This window comes from Xiphophorus couchianus, chromosome 18, assembly GCF_001444195.1.
Source record: "Xiphophorus couchianus chromosome 18, X_couchianus-1.0, whole genome shotgun sequence".
Lineage (NCBI taxonomy): Eukaryota > Metazoa > Chordata > Actinopteri > Cyprinodontiformes > Poeciliidae > Xiphophorus > Xiphophorus couchianus.
In genome coordinates this window covers 31824158-31843485 of record NC_040245.1, presented here as the reverse complement: position 1 = coordinate 31843485, position 19328 = coordinate 31824158, and the positions used below count along the sequence as shown (strand labels likewise).

The following is a 19328-nucleotide window of genomic DNA, read 5'->3' as shown; positions in this document are numbered from 1 at the left end:
ATATTAAAAACTTACAATAAAATTAAATTACGGTATTAATGATGTGTTGAAAACAATTACAGTGTATTCCTGTTAATATAGATATTCCAATGTACGAGGTGTACATGAATGCACCGTGAGGTCATCACCATTAACCGTAAAGGACGGGGTAGAAGCGCAGCATCGGAACAGCAGGGCCGACCAGATGGGAAATCACATCCTTACGGTGGAACTCCTACCGACTCAACACCGGCGTTGCCATGGCAGCGAGGCGTCACACGCAAGCGCGTTATGACATCGTTTTTCTTTTTTTCCCATTTAATCAAATGTAATCATTTTGTAATTACTGAGAATTCAGGACAAAATGTAAATGTAACAATCATTAACTCTGAGGGGCTAAATACAGATTTTTATTTTTAAAAACTTTGGAAAACGATGCATCCTTTTCCTACCACCTAATTATATATTATTATGTCAGCTTATTTTGTCAACACCAATAAAAATCAGAGTTTATAGGATAATGTGAAACTTTTAAATTCGTCCTTCTCCATCAATAACAGGGAATAACCGACCAACACGTGTTTCTGTTACAAAATTGCACCAGTTTTATTCATTTAAGGCTTCTTAGTTTTGTTTTGTTTTTACATTTGGCTTCGCCCCCCTCCACTCTGCTGCCTCTCCTGCTGCTGCGGGTTTCTGGAATGAAAAAACCAGTTCAGACGACCTCCATACCAGTTCTAAGCCTGGTGCTTCACTGGCTGAACTGGTTTCTTTTACATTTCACTGGTCACTGTGCCATACAGTGTAAAAAAAAAGAAAAAAGACGTTATTTCAATCATGGGGAACTTTTTCCACTTTGCATTCAGCTGCAGTTGCAATCGTCACTTCAGCGTAAAGTTGGGCGTTTTGGGGAATTCCAACAATTTAAATTAAACGTATAAAATGGTTAATAAAACATTGTAATGTGGGTGTAAGCAGATAGATGGACAGGAGAAGTTTATTATTGCACACCATTTGAACTTTTGTTACATTTCCTTTGAAAGCATCACACAAACATATCTGCTTATAGCTACATCACAAAGTTTTATTCCATTTACTACATTTTTTTACAAACCCCACAACTGAAAAATGCTAATTATTAGTACAACCACTACTGTTAAGGCCTCAATATTCTTTAAAACAAAGAGATTTTCAAGCAGACATCCAGAATCTGAGTTTGGCAAATGACGAAAGCCCCTGCAGCCCGATGTTTGGAGGCCGGAAAGGTCCGCCTGCAGCCACGGCTCCCACAAAACACACCAACTCACTGAAACGTCCGAGAAAATCAGTGTAAAAGTAGCTGGAAAGAGGTAAAAGGACATTCATAGGCATTTATAAAACAGGCATTTATAAAACACATTCTTAGAAAGCCGGGGAAAATAAATTACCAAGCACTGAAAAACGAGACATTAATGTGTTAGATTCTGTTTAAGCACGCTGTCGCCCCCTGCTGGCAGAAACGTAGCGGTCCGATCACCGCGGCTGCAAACAGACCCTCCGTCTCCTCTGACCGGCATGCAAACCGTCACAGCACCTCCTGGAGGTCAGACCGAGTACTTACTGAACATCAACATGCTACATGACTGAACGTACTGGAGGAGAAGCAGAATACTGGCAGCAGTACCGCGCCGTACCACAGTACAACACCGCAGCAGAACTCACAGAGGTCCGACGTACTGGTTCTGTAACGCCACCACACTCATTAAAAACAAAAATAATCTGCTGTTCACCGACTTTGTGCAGCTTCACAGGCTAAATCCCCACCTGGGGAATGAATCTGAAACCCAAACTACAAACACTTTTTCTGTTTTCTGTAACTCCATCTCAGCTGTTCTGCCCAAATAAATATTCTGGACCAGTGTGAGTCTGCTGTCTGAAGGCAACATGTTCGCCCATCACAGCAGGTTCTGACTGAGTTCACTGTGCTGCTAACATGTTCGCTAACTCACTAGCTTCGCCCTTTCATCAAAGTTTTCTCTTCCTCAGCTGATATTTATCCACAAGTTTACAGCAACGTACAAATATTTATTACTCAACAAAAAGAAAAGCTTTCAAAAATAAGCACAGAACGGTTGCAAAAGCTAACTTACTAGCAACTAATTTTAGAATTTGCTTCAGCGGCAGGCACTTCAAGCTAACAGCTAAAGCTAGCATTACTTAAAACTAATAGTTTCATTGGTACTATATACTTTTATCTATAACCTAACCTACAAGATCCTAAAGTTAATAATTAAAGCTAGTATTAGCATTAATGCTAACATTAGCTATTGGCTTTAAGTGGCAGTAGCTAGTAACTTTAGCAACTAGAGCTTAAAAGTTACGTAGCCTCAAGAGCTTCAAGATAATGTTGTATTAATTTAGCTGAAAGCTAAAGGCAGCGCTAACGTTTTAGGCTAACCAGGGAGCATTTAATTTTATTGTATTTTATGAATCTAATACCTTCCAAATAGTGGAGCATTAGTGTTTATAGCGATTAATTATTTTATATATTATAATTATTCTTAAAATTACAGTTTACTGAATTAGAAGAAAGCTGTTAGCATACCTTCTAGCTAAATCAATTATTTCTTTGGAATAATGCCATCAAAAACAAAAAATCTGAATTCACCAACAAATCTTCCATAATTCACACATTTTCCTTTTTCTCTTCTCAGTTTCCCAATAAATCCCAGTAGAACCATAAATCACAGCTGATCTGCTTTAATAATCAATTTATAAATTGATTTTTGTATTGATAGTGACGTGTGTCCTGTGGAACAACATGATTCACTCTGAAAATCTGCTCTGCTTTATTGAAACCTGGATTTTAAACTTCTGCATCGTCACTTGAGGAAACTTTTAGTTTTGAACTGAACCGGTTTGAACTTTAGCAACACAGTGAGCTGACCTATGACCTGCTGACACCGTTAGCCCCGCCCACCTGGACATTAAAACTAAAAAACATCAACTGACTTTAGATTTTTTTTTTCTTTTTACACAGAATTATAATAATAAGCACTGCCATAATAATACTACTAATAATAATAACCACTGTAAGGATCCACAGGTTTAACCAGAGCGGTACACACAGACAGCCGTCACCGTGGCAACCGCAGTGCCAAGATGGCTGACGGTCAAGCTGCATGCGGTTGAATTAGAAAAAAATGCTGGAAAATAAAAAGTGAAAGAAAAAGAAATGATAAGGAACAAAAAATATAAAAATAAAAAAAGTTGGAGGCGGTTTCCCCAGCCCGGAGCAGAGCCTCAGCAGAGAGGATGATGGGAACTGGAGTTTTAATCTGGGAAGTTGTTTGGAAAAGCCCGCCCTCCTCCATCACCGTCATCATCGTCGGATGTTTTTGAGGGATCTTTTCATGTTTCCAAGGCAACAGTCTCCGCTGAGGGGATGGGACTTGGTCGTCACGGTAACAGAGGGTATAGCGGTGGCTGATATTGATGATGCCGTGGTTGTGTTAAAGGGGCGTGGCCAGCTGGAAGATGCTCTGTGATTGGTTGGCTTGAAGGTTGTCGGTCAAGTTGGAACTAAAAGACAGAAAAAGAGACAGAATGTAAATAGGAAGTGACGGATGAAGAGTTTTCAACATTTAAATATCAAACTAATGTTAATATTGCAAATCTTTGGGTATTTTTATTTTTTCCCTTAACACGAAAACAGCCAACAGAGGGCGCCGGAGAGAGGCTGTAAAAACGCTAAAACGCTACATTTCCTTTTTAAAGAGTTTTAAATTAAAGGGTTGCAACTATTAGTTTAGTAATTGATTCATTTGATTAAAAAAATTTAAATGTAACCACATAAGCCTATTTAATGCAGTATTAGAAACCCATTAAATGATACAAATAAACAATTTATTGCCTAAAATGCAGTAACATTTTATTCCTTTAGTGAATTTGAACCAGGTGAAAATGAAATTTCAGGAGTTTTGGGTAAAACATATTTGGAAATAAAAAAAAATTTTATTCTGTATAAATACACACTTTTTACTGCTCTGATTGTTTTTTATTGCCTTTATTTGAGACTGTATACTCCAGTGAATGTTTAATTAATTAGTTGATTATTTGAATAATCAATTAATTGGGACCAATACAAATTAATTGTTTCTGAAATAAATATAAAATCTAATAAATTTCACTGTAAAAAGGTCAACGAAGTTCACAAAAATTATTCTATAATTATAAAAATTATTCTATAATACAGTTCTATATTATATATTTAATGTCAAAATATTTAAACCAGGCAGAAACAAACTCCTAGGCTTCGTCTTTGTTTCTCTTCTTTGCCATTTTAATTCAATTATCCGGTAAATGAAGAGCTGCAAAGTTTAAACCATGGTGGCTTTAACTAGGACAGTTAGAAATTGAAGATCCTGAGAGGCAAATGGACTTACTGCCGGGTTAATAAATGAAAACGGCTTTTTTCCCATTCACTGGCTCTATAAGCTGTTTGGTCTGAAACATATCGACGTGGAAAAGCGTTTCGGACTCACCTGTCTTTAGAGAAGTTGGCAGACGGGCTTTTTGCGAGTATTTCCTGGAACGGGAGTCTTCCTGTTGATCTGCCGGACGAGGTCGTAGAAGATCTGCGGAAACAAACGTTGTGTCGTCGGTTTGTGGAGGGCGAAGGCGTCGTTTGCTTTTCGGTTCAGGTGCGCTCACCTCGTTGACGTTTATCTTGCTCTTGGCCGACGTTTCCAGGAAGGCGCAGGAGTTCCACTGGCGGGCGAGGCCGACGCCCGACTCTTTGGCCACGACGCGCTCCACCTCCAGGTCGCATTTGTTCCCCACCAGGATCATGGGAACCTGCGGCGTCGCAGCAGAGGCGCTTAAATCACCTTATGTTTAATTACTTCATCCTGACCTTTTCCTTCTGGTTCCTAATAATCTGACTAAATGTAACATTTAAAATTCAATTTATTTTATTCAAAGTCTAGTTCTTAAAAAAAAACTGTTAGACAATCCTGATGTTTTTATTTGTTAAAGTTGGACTTTAATACTTTTTAAAATTGTTTTATTGAAAGTACAAAAATAAAAACGTTTAAATCTAATTCTTAAAAAAACTATTAAGACAACCCTGACTTTTTTACATTTAAATCCTAATTATTTATTATAATCTGACAAAAATGAAATATAAACAATTATTATTATTTGATAAAATTGTGTTTTCGTCAATAAAATACAAAATGGACTCAAATAAATGATGTTATAAAAAAAAATTAAACCTAATTCTAAAACTTTTAAGTGAAGTAATTTCTTATCGTCTTAATAAATAAATAAATATATATGGTAAATGTTTTAATTGAGGTAACTTATTACTGCAAAGACTCTCCATGTTAATTATCCCAGGTAAACAAAATCCTTCACATCATTTACAGGTGAAAGGAAGCAGGAAGAGGGAAAACTGTGACCAGCAGGGGGCAGCACAGCTAAAGGTCAGTTATTTTTAACATCTAACCTTTAAAATTAGTTTTTATACACAGAGTTAAAAAATTTAAGCTGCATAATTTTGACTTTTAAGACTGAAAATATATTTTGTTTCTCGCCGTCTTTCCTAAATCTTCTATTAATTATTTATAGATGGATTATAATTTGACATTTGTAGCCGAAGCTTTAAATATTTTACAGGAAGTAGGTTTTTTTTAATTACAGGAATACTTTAGTACTTTCTGACGGCTGAATATTTATGACCATCCTGGTTTGTGGGCTCGTGTTGAAGCGACGTGTGTGTGTGTGTGTGTGTGTGTGTGTGTGTGTCGTACGTCCTCGGTGTCCTTCACTCTGAGGATCTGCTCTCTCAGGTCCTGAAGGTCGTTGAAGGTCGACTGAGCGGTGATGGAGTAAACCAGAGCGAAGCCCTGGCCGTTCTTCATGTACAGGTCCCTCATGGCCGTGAACTGCTCCTGTGGAAACACCGGCGGAGGTGAGGAGATGCTCAAACGCACGGCTGACCTCTGACCTCTGACCGGCTCTTACTGTTCCAGCCGTGTCCAGGATCTCCAGCATGCACTGCTGCCCGTCCACCTCCACTTGCTGCAGGGACAGGAAGTCAAAACTCAACTTTATTCTCCGACTTTTTACATAAACTTACTCACTATGTAGCTTAAAACCTCATTTTGTTTTTACAGTTTATTGTTTTCTTAAAAATCTATAAATTGAAATATGTTTAGCTTAACATAATAAAACAACAAATAAAATCCAAATACAGAAAAATTCACACTAATTAAAACATATATTGTATACTGTATATATATATATAATAAATCAATACAATTTATTCATAAATAGAATATAAAATGTTTAATTTAATACATATTAGTATAAAAAATATAACTATGATATAAAAAAATCTAAACGATTAAAAGTGATAACTGAAAGACATTTTATTTCTAAATAAAATACATGAATAAAACATATTAAGCCATGCATTGGTCATGTAATATAGAAAATATGTTATAATGAATAGATCAGTAAAAAAACTGCAATATATAAATTAAAAAATACTAAATTATAGGTCTCTGAATAAATCTAGAACCAATTAAAATAATTAATAAAAAACATTTTAAAATGTTATTCCTGTTTAGAAATAAAATGTTACTAAAAGTCATGTACAAATATAATATATAAACAAATACATAAAAAAATAAAACTATTAAAAATAAATACATAAATTAAGTGTTGATCAAAATAGTAAAGAATTAGAAATATGATTAAAAAAATTGTAAAGAGTGATAGATTTATTCCTAATTAAAATAAATAAACTATTTCAAATTTAAATATTTAAATTTTGTTTAGTCTCTAGTTTTCACACGTTGATTAAATAATTTGTAAGGTGACATTTCTGCATCTAAACTTCCTGGATTGGAGAGGAGTCCGCCTCAGGACATCCCATAATATCAGTTTCTCTGCTTTCAGCCAATCAGAAACAATGCGGCGCTCCTACCTTCCTGTACGAGTCCTCTATCGTCGGGTCGTATTTCTCCACAAAGATTCCCTGAACAAACTGGACCGTCTGCACAGAGAGAGGAAGAGGAGGAGATGAAGAGCAGCTTCATCAGGATGGAAAACAGTTTACTGATTAAAAAGCAACATGTCTAAATGTTTACAGGTATTTATGCTTCATTTTCAGGTCTGGTTAACAATTAGTCCTTTTATCAAAAGATGAAATCTGAATTTCTAAACAATAAAATGCTTTTTACTCTGATTTGTATGTAATTTAGACCATTTACTCTTAAATCTTTGTAAACTCTGTGAAAATAATTTAAGTAAATAATAAACCAGAAGCTTTTACTGGGTTAAAACCCAACTTTAACATCGTTGGATCATAATTTCTAGGATGAATTTGGTTTTTGGAGATTTTATTTTTGGAAAATTGGGATTTTTTTTTGTCACCAATGTGATGTCAGCCAGGGCGGCCATCTTGTTTTACAGCTTCTATTTATTTACACGTCAACTCTACCATGGAGTATTAAAGCTAGGATAATTTATTATTATTATTGTCATTATAAAAACAAAGTAATTATATCAGGAGAATAAAATCTTAATTTTACAAGAATTGCAACATTAAAATAAAATTTGATCGGTTAAGCATCTTGTGAAGTTATACTTTGGTATAAGTGTTACAAATAATATTTAATACTAAATACAAGTATATAATCTTTCTTTAACCACATTAGCATAAAATTATCAGTAGTATCAGGACAGAGTTGGTCATGTCAGATTTTAACTTTTCTCTCATTAAAACAAAGTTTCTATCGTAATTTAATTATTTTCTAATATTATTTTCTGTAATTAAACAGAAATTCTCATAGAACTTCATCAAATAACACCCAGAGAAAGACAACAAGCAAAAACAAGTATTAAAATCTGAAAATATTTTATTGTAACATAATGTTTTGCTACTTGTTATGGACATTTTAAAAAAAGTTTATTTAAATGTGTTTTTGTTTGCAGAGCAGCTCTGAGATGTTTACAGTCAGGAAAACACAACCAGGAAGTGTTAGCAGGACTTACCAGCGCTGACTTCCCGACGCCTCCTGATCCTAAAACAACCAGTTTATATTCACGCATCCTGACCGTCTGTCTGCTGGGCGAGAGACGGGGGGAGAGAGAGGGAGAGAGAGGAGCGTTAGAGCGGCCAATCAGAGCGCAGCTCACTCCACCTGCAGCTGAGTCTTCAGGTAAACTCAGAACAGCTTCAGGTCATGTGATCACACAGCTGGCGGAATTCTCCCCTTCCTGGTTACGGTTGCTATGCGCAGGCATGTGAGCAGCTAGCGTCGTCACGGCAACGCAGGCAGAAGAACTTTAGAGTCAAACAGATCTGACCATGAAAAACGGCTGAAATAAATCAAAGTTTTAATGTGGTTTAAAATGTTTCGAACCTTTATATGCTTTTATTTAATAAGAACATCTAAATCTGGACTATTCTTTAAAAAAAATCTGAATCCATAAACATGAAATAAATATATTTTTAAAAGGAAGCTATAATAAAATGAAAGGTTTCTGCCTCTTGATAGTTTCATAGTACTCACAGTAAACTTTAAACCAAAAACATATCTAATTTCTTTCAATTAAAAACTAAATCTATTTAACATTCTATAACATTTATTTATTATTTTAATTTTGATGCTAATAGTTGAATTAGAGGATTTATATGTACTAAAGTAACATTTTTAAAGAGCTTGTTGTGTAAGATATTTAATCTTTTCTCAGAGCTGAGGTCGGCTGTTAACAACTCAACTTTAAATACTTAAAAAAAAAATTTTTTCCATGTTTACAGGTAATTGATAAAGATTTTATGCTTGTAAATTGTTTAAGCATAAGTAAATCTGTTATTAAAACAATGTCCTACTTTTACCAACATTAATAACTACAATACTACTAAGATCAGCTGTTTTAAGAGAAGATATGTGGAAGAAATCACTAACAAAAGGAGGAGGAGATTTTTAACACTTAAAACATGCAGTGCAGATCATTCTGACAGCCCATAATACTCTGGTTAAATGTTATTTGGCTGAATTTAGACAGAAAGCTCATAAAAGGTGCAGAAACTGATCATCTGGCAGTAATACTGTCAGTATTTCTGCTGCTTTCTAAAAATAAATGTAAAAATAAACTGAAAACAAACTGAACACCTGTCGCCTTTTCGGGATCATTTAAAGTGTTCGGCTTAGATCTAAAATAAGAAACGGCCACAGCGTCCGCACAAGCATAGACAATCTCTCACAATCAGCTAATGAGGGCCACTGAGGTTGCCATGGCGATGAGGTAACCATGTTTAAAGCAGGAAAACAGAGATTTCATCTGAAACATCTAAGTGACAAACCGATCAAACACTAAGAAAAAAATCTGATTTTTCTCTCTTATTGTAGATAAACTCAGAAATCCACCATTTCCTCTAATTTTTTTTAAATTTAGCAGTCATTTTCACCACTGTGGAGTGAAATTAACTCTGAGCTTTGACTAGACCATTCCAAAACTTAAATCTAACTCTTGTAAGATTACTTTAAAAACACAACAGAGTCCAGCTGTGAAGCGATACTTAGCTGATTAGCTGTTTGCTACTCATATCTTCATCTAATCCCCTAGCAACAGTAACCAGGGAACCGTAATTTGAGAAAACATTCTCAAATTACGCAGAAACTCTTGCACTGTTGCATAGCAACAACATCCCATTTAGACCTTGTTTGTGTTGCTCTGATGTTTAAATTCAGTACCAGCTGAGAATCAGAGAAAAACAGCCGTTTTAAAATGTTTTTAAATCTTTAAAGGTCGATATTAGTGGATAAAGTGACATCTAGTGGTGCGAAGGCGGAACTGCAATCTTCTCCACTGTTGCAACGTTAAACTTGGGAGATTTAATCTGGATTTTTAATCTAGAAACTAGATTCTCCAAACTCTAAAATGAGAGTAATTTGTAAAAGTTTGAAAATGCTGACTTAAAACAAAAAATTACAATTATTGTAATGTTAATTCCAGAATCGAGGTATGCATGCTGAACCGTTATGATTAATGCGATTAATTCTGATGATTCTCACTAAATTAGAATCAAAAAGTTATTTTATTCCAGAATTTATTGGTGTTAATTTTCATAATTTTGACTTACAGCCAACACAAAATTCAGTTTCTCAAAAAACGGATTCAAATTAGCAATAAAATAAGGAGGCCTGAGTCGATTAATCAGATTAATCATGATGAAACGAATATGGAAATAATCGTCAACCAATTTAGCAATCGATTAATCACTAGCTGGATCATACAGACTCTGAAAAACGGGTGAAAAAACAACCAAAACTGCATGAAATATATATCCACATTTAAGACATAAACCTTCTTAATATGTTTTAGCTTCACCTGGTTTGAATTCTGTAATATTGCATTTTCAGCAATAAAATGTTTATTTTCTTACTTGAATAAGAAACAGTCTTTTATTTGGATACTTTAATGGATTTCTAATGTTGTGTAAATTAATACTCAGCAGAATGTGCCAATTTTTTATCCGATTAATCATCAAAAATAATCGTTAGTTGCATTTCTAGAGCTATTCCTGCATTTCAGGCTGTAACATATCCCCAACAAATGAAGCAGGGACAGATTTTAATCCTGATTTGTTCCTGAAGACGTTTCTTTGTGGAGCGGAGACGTTCAGGAGATAGTAAGGAAAAACAAAATCATTAAAATGACAAAAAACAGAAAGCAATCTCCATCTGCAGAGCGTTATAGGAATCTCAGCATGCAAGCCCGAACTAGACATCCATGACTCTGAGTTTCAACGTTCGGACTGCTCCTGAATGCATCAGCAGAGGCAGATTTTATTGCCTCAGGCTCTGTAAAAAGGCTTGTTTCTCAATGATGCGGCGCACGTCGATGCTACAAGTCTACACGAGTCAGGACTCAGGAATCTGAAGTTTCCCAGAACATCACGACTAAAACACGAAACCTTGAACACGTCACAACAGGAGGCGAGTTAAAGATCAGAGATAAGCTTAAAAACGCCTCATTTTACCATCAAACAACAATAAACACAACAGCAAGCTTAAATGAGGCGCTACGTTGGTTTTACTGCTATTTAAATGATGATTTAAATCCAATCAAAAACCTAAGTGAAGTTTTCAGTCGAGTCGAAAAGACCAGCTGCTGTTATTCATTATTCGTTTGAATATAAATGTTTCATTCATGCCGTTTTTCGCCCAAAAATATAGACGGAAGTAAAAGAAATTACAGAAATAAATCAAAAGAAAAGCAAATATTTACGTAAATAAGTAAACAGGTTTTTGTTTTTAGTTTAGCCAAAATAGAAATAAAATTGAATTTTTCTTTTTGTTTAATAAAAAGGCTAAAAAGTGAAGTAGTGATTTAAAGACCAAATAGAGACTACATATCAGAATCGTTCAGTTTTCCCTCAAGGTAATGAAATATCGGATTTTCTTTTTAAGTCATCAAAACTGAGAATTGCCACCATTTTTAACCTGAAATCAAACAGCAGCATGCAGTTTGAGATTAATAACATAGTAAATTATATAAATATAATCCAGAGATGGGGATAATTCTGTAATTTGTTTGTTAAAAAATAAATTGATGAGATTTCTTCCAGTCGGAACCAGAACGTTTTAGTTTTCTTTGCTCCACAAACAACTGAAGTCTCAGAAAAACTATCAATTTTAACTCTCTAAAACCTGAAAAACAATTAAATACGCTGATTAAAGAACGACTTTGACTCATCAGTAATATATTTAAAGATTTGGGTGATTCCTGCTGGATATTTTATTAAAATATCTCTAATAAAACCAAAACCAGCAGCTGGAAAGTCACTGAAATCTGAAGAAGATGTCTGTCTTTTGTTCATTTCTGCATTCAAGTATTAAAAGGAAGTCCTGGTTTATAAAAAGATCCGTTATTTTAATCCAGTGTGATTATTAATAATATTAATATCAGTGCTAGAAGGATAAAACAGCAGCTGAGACGTGACGTTTAATGGTTTTGAAGATTAAATCTTCTAACTTTTTAAAACAGTTTGGTTCCACTTTGTGTAATAATCACCCAAACATATCAAGATCATGTATTTTTGTATGATTTCTGGGTAGTTTGAAGCAAAATGGATCCTATATCAGGCTGCATCAGGTGTTTTGAGTTGTAATTAAAGCAACAGAAAACCAATTTGTCCAGCAAGGCTTGGAGCTGCGCTGGACTGATGGAAACTGTTCAACTTCTGCTTCTCTGCAGCTCAGAAAGTTTAACTTCACTTATTTATCAAATGTTTAGTTTCAAAATTCAGCAAAGAAACTGAAATGACCTCGTTTTCATTCTCAGCTGTGACGAGTTCATGTTTTTAGACAACAACTTCCTCTTTATTTTCTATTTTTTACCCAACTCTGACATTTGAACTCTGTCCTTGCATGAAAAACATTTTTAATTGGCTAAAAAAATAAATACATAAATAAAAGCTCGGATAAGATCTTGTAGATAAATTTAAATTTTTCTTCATCTTTAGCTGGAGCGTAAGATCCTGATGGTTAATGTATTAAATAAAAACACTTTAAAAATGCTCATTTATTTCTGCTTAATCAACTAATTAAACTTAATTTTTATTATTTTTTTCTCATTTTCAGGACTTAACTATAATATTTATTTGTTAAGTAACTTTGTCTTAAATGTGATTTTCTAACTGGACAAACTTCATCATGAATACTTTGGCTTAACGTTTAAAATTAAATTCAGGATTTATTGTGATTATTTTCTGTAAATATTGTTGACGGACATAAATTACAGCAGAATTTTGTATTTTTACTCCCTCAGATTTGATTATTTGTTAATTTTGTTATTATTTCAGATTAAATACAATTTAAGCTGCTGTTATATGAATATAAAAAGACTTGCATTTTAACACTGAGTAGTTCTTCGCCTGCATACCCACACATGTTGGTACCAGGCTTTATTTGTGTTGTTTGTTGTTTCTGACACCAGCATCTGCAGTTTGTTTATATGTGACACAACAGGCCCAGTTAGTGAAAGTGCCGCTGATTAAACAGAACTTTATCAGAACCTATTGTTTTTTTTCATCACCATGCAGCTTTATTAGCCAACCTGCCTTTTTGCCTGTTTCCTGACTGCAGGTTAATCTGCTGGAGTGAAGTTGGACCGAACCGCCACAGATCCCTGAGTCCAGCAGAACTAGGTGGGGCCTGTCAATACTCCTCTGTTTGCTGCTGACATTTCAGCAAGCAAGGGAATAAACCCGAGCTTTGTGTGGAAATAACAGATCCAGTGTGAGGCAGACAGGATCCTCTGAACTCCTCCACTCAGTCTCACTTCACTTCCTTTCTTTATCCTCCAGCGGAGCAGCGGGGGTTCCTCCGTGCCGCGGCCGCCCCACAGCGCTCTCTGTCCGGGCTGCTCATGCGGCAGGCCCCGCTCCCATGGAGAACCTGATGCCAAGTGTAAGCTAGAGCCCTAACATTGTGCTAGCGATCGGATACAGAGTCGGAGCAGGGTAGACAGCCGCCCTGATGCCACCCAGCTGTCTAACATCCGTTAGCTGTCCGTCGGTCTGTCCGCCGGTCGGTCGCTTCCGCAAACCCAGCCCAGCTCGGTTCGCCTCGGCACCGGCCAGTCCACCTCCCTGACCGCTCCTATCTGCCTAAACCAGCCCTCCTACGACCGGAGGTTAACCTCCATCCAATAAATGAGAATGAAATCAGAAGAAAAGGGAGGAAAAAAAAGAGGAAATCAGCAGCGACGGTACTTACAGTCATCCACCCGTCCGCTGTGCTGCGCGTCGCTCTCTCTCCCGCTCTCCGTGAAGCTCTCTCGACCAGAGCCGCTCCCTCCTGCCGCTCCTGCGCGTTGACGTCAAGCTGGACGCCGTAAACGTGACCGCTTCCGGAAAAAGGCCTTTCAAAATAAAACCATCAACGAACCAGAACATGTACTCCACGCCACAAAAGTTTACTTATATAGCACATTTACAACAACGTGCTTCACAATAATCACACCAACAGAGGTAGATACAAGATCAAATAGATAAAAATGAACTTTGAAAAAATGTGACAATAAAATTTATTGTATTTTTTTGACATATTTACATTTTAAAATTATTAATAGACTGCTTGGTAGATGAAATACTGGGATTATTACTTCATAGCAATAAAGTCTGGTGTTCAAAACCCAAACTAAATAGTTTTAACCCACAAACTTGTCTTTTTGACAAAATTAAGTTATATTCATTCATTGGAAACATAATTAGTAAGAACAAATGAAAGTAACACTGTTTAAAATGTTATATAATTATTTCATTTTATCATGTAACAAAAACTGGTTATATTCCAGATACTTCTGTTGTTTGCACATTTCAGAAATTAGCTTGGATGACATTGAGTTTTTTTTTTTAGTTTTATTATTTAAAATACATCTATAAACTAAAACAGGAAATTCTTAGCATCTGGCTTTAAAATGAGCATTGATAAAACTTTTATTTGTAACTGCAACAGATTCAGTTATTCTGGCCTCCTTGGTTTTTGTTGTTTTGGTAACACTTTATTTTGAAGGCAGAAAGTCTAATTTCCGGTCTTGCTCTAATTCTGTCATTTAACATCTTTTTTCGATCTCTTACAGCTGGTTCCCGCTTCCTGAAGCATAAATTACTTTTATTCTGTTTCAGTTTAATTTCAAATATTAGATTAACACAACCAATGTTTAAAAATCCAAAACAGAAATACATTTCCTTGTCAAAATACACTGTAGTCATGGAAACTATGTTAGTTTAGCCACAAGAAAACCACTAATCAGTGATGCTGAGTGTATAAAATGGCTTCAATTTGCAAGAAAGTGTGGAAATAGGTCATGTGGTCCAGATTTACCCTCTTCCGCACTGATGGGCACATCAGGATTTGAAGAAAGGCTGATACTGTAGCTGCCTGTGGGGTCAACTCTCTGACCTGAGTTTCCTGCAGTTGGTCACATTAAAGCTCAACAACATTATGAGGTCAGCAGACTACCTGAAAGTGCTAAATGACCTTATTTATTTAATTTATTTCATAAATGGATTGTTTCTTCACTGATCACAATGCAGGCTCCTTCTTGACCTGGCAGATATTTCCTGCCAGGTCTTACAGGAACAAAACATAACCAAAATAAACATTGGCAAACATTGTTGCTGCTGTGTGAGTTGCATCAGAGTACACATTGATGAATCTAAGTATTACACAGTGGAGCAACACAGAATCTACAGCGTAACATAAACAGGTTAATTATGGTAAACAGCAGAAAACTCTGGTTTGGCTTTTCCCAAACTAACAATTAAGGTAACGCAGAGCAACACCAGAGTTGTTTGCTCTCTTGGTTGCTGGTTCTCCAACTTTATTGCTTCACTGTAACTGTAAAACTTCTAAATGCTGCATTTTACTCAGAAAAATCTATCTAATATTCAGATGCAGCAATTTAATGTAGTGGAGTTCCTCAGGGCCCGACTGAGGCACAATAACACATTTCAGTCTGATTCTTGTCTTATTTAGTTCAAATCTTAATTGTGATTTTGATCATGAATCTTTCAATAGTTCACTGGTTGAGCGAGTTTATTTAATGGAGTTCCTCAGGGCTGTAATCTCGGCTCACTATTATATTTCAGCCTAACTGCAGTTTTATGTGTTTGGTATGTTCTACTCCTGTCAGTTAAAGTCTTAATTATGATTTTGATTGTTAAACTTTCACTCAACACATCCAAAAAAGATGATACATTCAATAATAATTTAACAAATCTACTGAAGATGCAAAATGTTTTGACAAGTTAGACAAACAAAATAATGATACAATAATAAACATTTCTCTAAACAGTTACAGCAATAAAAAATTGTTTTCTAAAAAATATATCTGTCTCTACTTTTTGAGGTAATGGCTGGCAGAAACTGAAGTAACAACAAAAATTTTGAATTTTATTTAAAAATTGTTTATTATTGAGCAGTTAAACTTTAAAACATAAAATATCATTTCAAATTTATGTTTAGTTTAAATTTAATAAATTTTGTGCCTCACAAGTAGTTTAAATTGACCAGTTTTGGCCTCAGGTGCAAAAATGTTTTTACAGCCCAGTTAAAGTCTTCATTGTGATTCTGATCATTAATCTTTCACTCAACACATAGACATAAAAACATATATAGAAGATAAATTAAATAAAAACGCTGAAATGTTTTGACAGAAGTTGTAATTAAACTTATTAACACAACTAAATAATGCAAACTATCCTTTAACAGTTACGGCAATTAAAAATTGTGGTTTATTTAAATATCTATTTTTCTTCTCCAGTTTGAGATGGTGACTGGGCAGAAACTGAAATAATTGTCCTTCCTGTTTGCAGTTTGTGTCAGACTGACAACCAAAAGAACCGAAAATGACGTGGCGATCTGTGGGTGGGTATCACAGTGTCGAGGTGATGCTAACACCTTGACGGCCCCACATGCTTCTCAGTTACTGAAACTGATCTTCAAAAGCCCAGCATACATATCTGCAGGATGCCCAGCCAGCCGAAGCCCCGCAGGACGAGGCGTTTTCTGCTGTGAAGCCACACCCAAACAGGAAGGAGTCACCGAGAATAGAGCGGCCCTCCACCCAACCAGCTTCCCTTTCACTGACACACACTTCCTCTAAGTCTGTTTGTTTGCTTCACGCAAAGTTCTGCTCATTTTCCACCCAGAACTACAAGAAATTAACAACCTGCACACAACAATAGAGGAGATTCCAACTCCTTGCTGTTAAATTGTGACACTTGGTCATTTTTACCTTGTTTTTTCCCCCAAATGAAATTATTCTGCTCCCTCCCACACGGCTCTCACCTTTTCTACAGGCGGCCCATCAGAGCAGAATAAATTACCGAGCTTCAAAGAGGTAAAATCATCAGCATGTCAATGAGCCGGCTCCAGGCTCGCCAATATTCACATGTTGCTAAGAGACCAGATGAATGAGCATCACTGCGTTTGTTTACTCTCTAACGAGTTTCTGCCTCATTTAAGCAGCCAATCAGAGGCGGAAGCAGCCGAGCGAGAAGAAAGTCATGTGATGGAAAAATCCATGTCCAGGTGAACACTGCGCCAGGTAAGAAGCTGAGTTTTATTCACAGGAAATATCTCCAATTAAACTCAGCACTGAAGTGAACTTTGGCTCCATCTGCTGCTGTGGAAACAGAGCAGAAACTTTAGAATACGGGTGTCCAGAATAAAACATAAAAATCACCAAAAATGTTATTTTTTATAAACTTTTATAAACTCAGCATAATCTACTTTAACTAAATATATTATCAGATCTTTTTTTATAAGAACAGGATTGTTTTCTTTGCTAAATTGTAAAAGTTTGGGCTCAATTGAATAAAATTGGAAATTGTTCTCAAGAATAAAAACAAGATCTAGATTATTTTCTTTAGAGTTTAAGTTAATGGACAGATGTGGAGAGTAGAAGAAATCCAAAAAGCTTGGAAATGATTATTACTTTGTGTATTTTGGGTTCTACAATTTTACCTTTGAAACTCCAAAATACAGTTTTCTTCTGAAAAAAACAGCCCATCAAATATTGATGTACCGGAATTCCTCAGGGCACTAATCTCGGCTCACTGTTACAGTATGTTCATCGCTTTGTGGATGACAATAACATGTTTCAGTCTAATCCTAGCTTTATTTGTTTGGTATTGTTCTACAGAAAGGAGTATTTTTTTATTTAAAAGTTGTAGTTGTGTGCTAATTAACTGTGGTGGCCCCAATCGGCCCTCTGACCCTACTTTGAACACCGTATGATGCTAAATTTGAGCAAATATTTGTCCCTTACTTAACAATTGTGTGACTGAATTGTTTATTTGTCAACTTTGTAATAAGTTTCCAGGATCAGTTTCAGATTTGACTGAATCCTGTTTGTGACTAGCAGTTCAGTGGAAACATTACAAAAACGAAGGAAATGATCTAATTTAGCAGCTCATGCTGACACACGCTGGGATTTCCTCACCACGGCGAAGCAGGATAACTTCCAGTTTCAACATGAAAATATTTCCCAATATCTTCTCCCTCGATGTTCACCTCAGGTCAGAAATGAATCCTGTTTGAAGACATTAGTTTCTCCCTAAAGCAGAACTAGATCACTGTACTGTTAATGTGTAAACAACTCAAAATATGCATTTTAAGTTTAATAATTATCTAGAATACACTTTATATCTAAGTTTTAAGCAATGTTTTAAAATGTAGAGTCACAAAAATGCATTTTCATGAAATTCACATGCAGTATTTTCATAAGATTGTTATTTTTGGTCGATAGGTTACAAACTACACCCGTTTTGAATTAATTTTTTATAATAATAAAATGATTCATTGAAGAAAATTTTACTTTTGTGGATGTAAGCAATTTTTACAACTGAACTTATGGCATTTATTTATATTTACGTTCTTTGGGGTTCAGCCAATCAGCGTTGAGGAAAATAAATTAGCTTCTTAGCACATCAGCTATTAGCATGTCATGTAGCATTGTGGCTACGTATTTAGCTTCCCAAGCTGCATTTTAAAACAATATTTCAGGTATGAAAGATGAAAACGCTGTAAATATGATAATTTTTCACTTGAAGTTCTGCTAATAATTTTGACCTGCTAACACAGAACCGACATGAAGATTTTTATTTATAAACTCACTTTGCTTTTTGCTGTCTATGGAGCTAAAATAACACCGACGTCTCACTGCTATTTTAATCAGATATTCTTTCTTATTATTATTATTATTTGGAATACTCTTTATTTGATAAAGTAACAGGGCTGCACAGTGGCGCAGTTGGTAGCACTGTTGCCTTGCAGCAAGAAGGTCCTGGGTTCGATTCCCGGCCGGGGTCTTTCTGCATGGAGTTTGCATGTTCTCCCTGTGCATGCGTGGGTTCTCTCCGGGTACTCCGGCTTCCTCCCACAGTCCAAAAACATGACTGTCAGGTCAATTGGTTTCTCTAAATTCTCCCTAGGTGTGAGTGTGTGTGTGCATGGTTGTTTGTCCTGTATGTCTCTGTGTTGCCCTGCGACAGACTGGCGACCTGTCCGGGGTGTGCCCCGCCTCTCGCCCGGAACGTAGCTGGAGATAGGCACCAGCGACCCTCCCGACCCCATTAGGGACAAGGGTGTACAGAAAATGGATGGATGGATGATAAAGTAACAGATTATTGCTAAAAAATTTAAAAGGCCAAATAAGATTTCTTAGCCTCCTTTTCTCTATATGTAATGCAGCCACAGTGTTTTATTGCTACATAAGTGGCTCATTAATGCGTGTTTGTTTATGTAATCTGATTCAAACACAAATAAAGCAAGTCGGAG

General features: G+C 35.8%; 1 protein-coding gene and 3 long non-coding RNA genes across 6 annotated transcripts in view; 3 read left to right on the top strand and 1 right to left on the bottom strand.

Moving 5' to 3' along the window:
* Positions 1-18999, top strand: part of LOC114161582 (uncharacterized) — a 104212-nt gene extending 85213 nt beyond the window's left edge. Inside the window, exons 10-11 of the long non-coding RNA XR_003599048.1 lie at positions 5388-5764; positions 18983-18999. This is a non-coding gene — a long non-coding RNA (uncharacterized LOC114161582). The remainder of the gene's footprint in view (positions 1-5387; positions 5765-18982) is intronic.
* Positions 561-13905, bottom strand: LOC114161580 (ras-related protein Rap-1b). Of its 2 annotated transcripts, none has more exons than XM_028044938.1 (8): positions 13758-13905; positions 8023-8092; positions 6953-7021; positions 5986-6042; positions 5772-5912; positions 4672-4815; positions 4503-4595; positions 561-3540 (listed from the first exon to the last, which is right to left on the bottom strand). In XM_028044938.1, the coding sequence occupies exons 2-7, from the start codon at positions 8077-8079 to the stop codon at positions 4509-4511; spliced, it is 555 nt and encodes a 184-aa protein (XP_027900739.1). In that variant the 5' UTR covers positions 8080-8092; positions 13758-13905; the 3' UTR covers positions 561-3540; positions 4503-4508. The 2 variants fall into 2 exon arrangements, with proteins under 2 accessions (XP_027900739.1, XP_027900738.1); XM_028044937.1 differs by having other exon boundaries at positions 8023-8095; positions 13758-13896.
* Positions 5844-7843, top strand: LOC114161584 (uncharacterized). Its single transcript, XR_003599052.1, has 3 exons — positions 5844-5932; positions 6925-7117; positions 7809-7843. It is a non-coding gene; the product is annotated as an uncharacterized LOC114161584 (long non-coding RNA).
* LOC114161583 (uncharacterized) lies at positions 8096-17334 on the top strand. 2 transcript variants are annotated; one of them, XR_003599051.1, is made up of 4 exons: positions 8096-8189; positions 13125-13448; positions 16361-16887; positions 17016-17334. It is a non-coding gene; the product is annotated as an uncharacterized LOC114161583 (long non-coding RNA). The 2 variants fall into 2 exon arrangements; XR_003599050.1 differs by lacking the exon at positions 8096-8189 and having other exon boundaries at positions 12673-13448.
* Positions 19000-19328: the final 329 nt, after the last annotated feature.

Coding starts and splice junctions, on each gene's coding strand:
- LOC114161580 (XM_028044938.1), bottom strand. CDS start 8,079: ATGCGTGAATATAAACTGGTTGTTTTAGGATCAGGAGGCGTCGGGAAG. Junction 6,043..6,952: donor TAGAGGACTCGTACAGGAAG/GTAGGAGCGCCG, acceptor CTGTCCCTGCAG/CAAGTGGAGGTGGACGGGCA. Junction 5,913..5,985: donor TCCTGGACACGGCTGGAACA/GTAAGAGCCGGT, acceptor GTGTTTCCACAG/GAGCAGTTCACGGCCATGAG.